The sequence below is a fragment of the Hibiscus syriacus genome, unplaced genomic scaffold, assembly GCF_006381635.1.
Source record: "Hibiscus syriacus cultivar Baekdansim isolate YM2019G1 unplaced genomic scaffold, ASM638163v2 tig00002919_pilon, whole genome shotgun sequence".
In the NCBI taxonomy this organism is placed as follows: domain Eukaryota; kingdom Viridiplantae; phylum Streptophyta; class Magnoliopsida; order Malvales; family Malvaceae; genus Hibiscus; species Hibiscus syriacus.
Genome location: NW_024061957.1, coordinates 930,673 through 935,118, shown reverse-complemented (window position 1 = coordinate 935,118; position 4,446 = coordinate 930,673). Strand labels below are relative to the sequence as shown.

General features: G+C 33.2%; 1 protein-coding gene across 1 annotated transcript; it reads left to right on the top strand.

Annotated features, from left to right (window-relative positions):
- Positions 1-585, top strand: LOC120163041 (EPIDERMAL PATTERNING FACTOR-like protein 9). Its single transcript, XM_039173069.1, has 3 exons — positions 1-113; positions 216-286; positions 363-585. The coding sequence occupies exons 1-3, from the start codon at positions 41-43 to the stop codon at positions 555-557; spliced, it is 339 nt and encodes a 112-aa protein (XP_039029000.1). The 5' UTR covers positions 1-40; the 3' UTR covers positions 558-585.
- Positions 586-4,446: the final 3,861 nt, after the last annotated feature.

The window sequence follows — 4,446 nt, the reverse complement described above, 5'->3', positions numbered from 1 at the left end:
CTCCTTACACTTCACTCAACTTCCAATACAAACTGGAGAAATGGCCTTCATTAAACTATGCTACTTACTTTTGCTGCTTTTCTCCTTCTTCCTCTCACCACATGTACTCCAAGGTCATTTTCCTTTCCCTTGCCTTCGTACAGGGATTTTCAGCCATTTTCTTGCTAGAAAGAGTTGCATTCGTCTTGTTTTCATGATACATTCTGGTTTTGCAGGATTCCGACGAACTCCATTTATACTTCTTCTCCAACAAGGAGTCTATCAGTATCCGCCATTGCATTTGCAGGTAAAGGGTATTATTAAGGCATGAGCTTCTTTTATGATTATAGAAACAATTTTTCTAACTCAAAAACATATTTCAGGCAACGCATGGCAGTAAAGAAGCGAAGACGAATAGGAGTTGGAGGAGATTGATGATTGGATCCACGGCTCCTACCTGCACTTATAATGAATGTAGAGGATGCAAATACAAATGCAGAGCAGAACAAGTTCCGGTTGAAGGAAACGACCCAATCCATAGTGCATATCACTACAAATGCGTTTGCCACAGGCCGTGATTATTCTGTGTAACTTTTGAGCTAAAAGTATATGGTTCAATGTTCTCCTAGTCTTGTTATCGATCATATGAAATTCTGGGGAAATTTTCCAAAATGAGAAAGCTTTTATTTTTGCTTTTTTTCTTTGTGTTGGAAACAAAACAAGAACATGATTGTATTTGAACAAAATATAGTATTAGATATGGTGTTAGGGTTTTCAAAGGTTTTTGAAGTGAGGATCACTGCCACTGCAACTGCAACTGCAAGTTGGCATGTGGCAGTGGTCCCAAAGTATATTAAAACAAAAAATTCACATGGTGTAACTTTTCTTTTGAACCTATTCAATTAAACCAGCAATGGCAGAAACCGGAACCATAAGAAAGAATAAAGCCAGAAGGTGATGAGGCCCCATTTTTCTGAGAAAACAAGCAAGCCCCCACCAACATTTAATTGCTCGATTGCATTCGGCTTTCTTGCAGTTTTGAGAATATTCTGGTGATCACCACACGTTCACACGCGCAAAGAAAAACAAAAGTAGCGGTATGCTTTTGTGGGGCTATATAGGCCTCCGGTCGAGTACATTTAACCTGCACGAATCATGACCTCCAAAAATCCAAATCAGCATGACCCTATTCCAGCACAGATTTCATACACGAACTTAAATGCAATCCGATTGTTTTATTGACTGTAAAAATTTGGTTTTCTTCTGTTGTTGGTTGTGGGTGAAAATTGTGTTTATCTCACACTCCTTACTGCCTTATTTTGGTTTATTGTGCAGACATTTTGGTTTATTTGCGTGCACTAAATAGCAGAATTGAAACTGACAAGAAGGTGGGGTGCTAATGAGGAGGGAGGGCTGGGTGCCCCAGTTTATCAATATACAGGAACAAGCTAGACCGAACAACATTTGAGGCCTCAGCTACAACTGTACATCAAAATATTTAAGGATCTAATATTTAATATACATAAAAATTATTGAAAACATAATATTTTATGTTTATATGAATTTAAATTCGGATCGATTAAATCAATTACAAATATTTATTTTATATTTTTTTAAACTTATAAAACATTTATAGTGAAAATGGTGAAAATATTTTCTTTTATTTTTATTTTCATATGATTTATTTTTTACTTTCTAAAATTTGTGTTTATAATTTTTAAAAGAACATATTTTTAAGAAATTTAAAAAGAAAAACAAAACATTAAAAAAAATACGGAACATAAGTAACTTGGTTGAAAGATCCAGTCTAGAGGCCCAACAGATGAACCCAATATTTTACATCAATACATTTGTTATTACTTTTTCCTTGGAATTTTTGGACAATAATATTAAGGATACGTATTTAATAACTCAATTTTTCTTATAACTTTGTTTTGTTTACAAAACTGTTCTTTTAATTATATTTAAATTTTCATTTTCATCTCTTGTCGTTAATAAATAAATAAAACTATTGATGTGATATTTTTTCAATGATGACATGTCATCATCATCATTAATTTCTTAACAGAAAATGACCAAAAAGGAACAAAAATATAAGTTTAAGTATGCTTTTAAAAATAAAATTGAATGACTAAAATAGAACCGTAAGAATAGTTAGATGATTAAACACATAATTTACCCTAATTTTAATTCATTGTTAGTGGAATGAAGGTTGCAGTCAATCCCTCCTTTTTTATTTTACTTTTAGGGTAAACTACAGATTTGGTCACTTTCGTTTAAGTTCTATAAACTTATGGTCATTAGATTAAAAAAAAAGTTTTGGTCACTTACGTAGTTACGTTATCGTTTTATTAAGATTTGGCCACTGAAACGTTAGCTGTCGTGAGTTTGATGATGTGACATGTTAGTAAACAATTTTAATTTTTTTAACTCTTTGAACTTTAGATAAATTATTAATCATAGGTCTTTTGTAAATCAAAAAACAATTTAGTGAAAAAATACCAATTTACCCCTTTTTCATATGTTTTCTTCCCCAGGCCTATCTTCTCCGCCGCTTCCCTCGCTTCCCCATTTCACTTCAAATATTTGGGATTTATTTTCGGGATCTATAAAAGAAAAAAATGGTACATGCCTTTGGATAACCCGACCACAGTTGTGGTGGTCGAAAAAGAGTGAAGCAACACCGTTCTACATCGGATGCATGGTGCTTTTGGGTTAGAGAACTTTCGATCTAGACATAACTAAAGTTAAGGGAGATTGGGAGTGCTTCGTCTCCGGTTGACAATGGTTTGGACTTCTTCATTCGTTGACTGTGGCGTTCGGAGTAGTGACCACTGATGAACGGTGGTGAACAATGTAGGTTTAGTTTTGTGAGGGTCATAGCTGTAGAGAAGATGGAGTTGTGGAGAGGTGTAAAAAGGGGTAAATTGATATTTTATCCTTGAACTATTTTTTGTTTACAAAAAGACAAATGATTGATAATTTATCTAAAGTTCAAGGGTTAAAATAAAAGTTAAACTTTTTTTTATTAATGTGCCACATCATCCAACTCACGACAGCTAACGTCTAAGTGACCAAATCTTAATAAAACGATAACGTAAATAACAAAAACTTATATTTTTTTTAATCCAATGACTATAAGTTTATAAAACTCAAAACAAAAAAATACCAAATCTAAAATTTACCCTTATTTTTATGGTATTTTTCTTTCTTCATGCTCATCTATGTTTTTTATGTGGATTTGGTCGATTGACAAATGATTCTGCCACGATCTATTTTTGCATATCTTAAGATTTTTTTAGCTATAATCTTTTCTTATTAAAATAGAGAAAGTTTTACTCTTTTACAAAATCTTCAATCTTTTAACTTGATTTTATCATAACTTTTATTGCGAAAAATGATTTTGTCATATTCTTATATATTAAGTGTTTTTTCTAATATATTATTTTAATAGGAAAGTTGTTTTTAATAATTACAACGTTTAAATAATATTATTTTTTAGTAAATATTTATGTTTGAATTGATTTTTTATTATGAACATAAAAAAACACTTACTAATGTTTTTAAAAATTATTTTCATTACCAAATTCAACCACATTGATGAATCAGGCACTGTTATAGTAAGTAACCAATCCAGCCTCAACACTGCAAGCACATAACACAAAGCCCGATCGAAGGTGGAAGCAAATATCCGTACCCTTTTCTTTTATTACTATTACGATCAAAGTACTCAAAGGGTTCTGCGGTAGAGTACTAAAAGACTCAGGCTGTACACTCTCAATGAAATCTCAGTTTATGCCCCCTCTTTCATACGCAATCTCAGAGGAAAATCGATGATAAAAGTCAGAAAGAGTTAGATTAGTTCATTTATGAACCACAGAATCGTCCATACTCTTCTTCTTCTTTTTTCTGCTATTTACAACCTGGAATGGAATGATGATGACCTGAGGGGTACTTAGGGATGGATAGAGCGAAGCGTACTTTGAAATTTTTAGTTTTTTTATGTTTTCTATTAATAATTTGGTTCGTTGATCCTAAAAATTTTATAAATTTATTTTATTTTAAAATTTTATAAGAACTTCTTTCACGATATAAAACTTTATGTAGGTCCCTGGACATTGTTTATTAACCTGGCAGGCTGCGTTCTGTAATGAGATTCAGTTTTAAAGTCGAAAGAAGCTCTACCGAACAGGGTCCTGAGCACCGCCGCCACCACCACCACCACCATGTGGCTTGGAATTCAACTTGTTAGCCCCGGAGTCGCTGCAGCAGGTGGCTCGGTGAACGTGTCACCTGAATGAACCGGCGTGGCTTGTTGGAATTCATCTCTATTGCATGCTTTCTTGCCTTCATCAATTGGTCTCCCTCATTTGGTGAACTCTTCATTACAGTGGGCCTGGGAATAAAGAAAAAAAATCATCACTACCCAACTTGAAAGATAAATCACTTTCTTCTTGCACTGTTTAT

Excerpts from the sequence above, each read along its gene's own strand:
- LOC120163041 (XM_039173069.1), top strand. The coding sequence starts at position 41 with ATGGCCTTCATTAAACTATGCTACTTACTTTTGCTGCTTTTCTCCTTC. Across the intron at positions 114-215 it reads CTCACCACATGTACTCCAAG|GATTCCGACGAACTCCATTT; the intron begins GTCATTTTCCTT and ends CTGGTTTTGCAG. Across the intron at positions 287-362 it reads ATCCGCCATTGCATTTGCAG|GCAACGCATGGCAGTAAAGA; the intron begins GTAAAGGGTATT and ends AACATATTTCAG.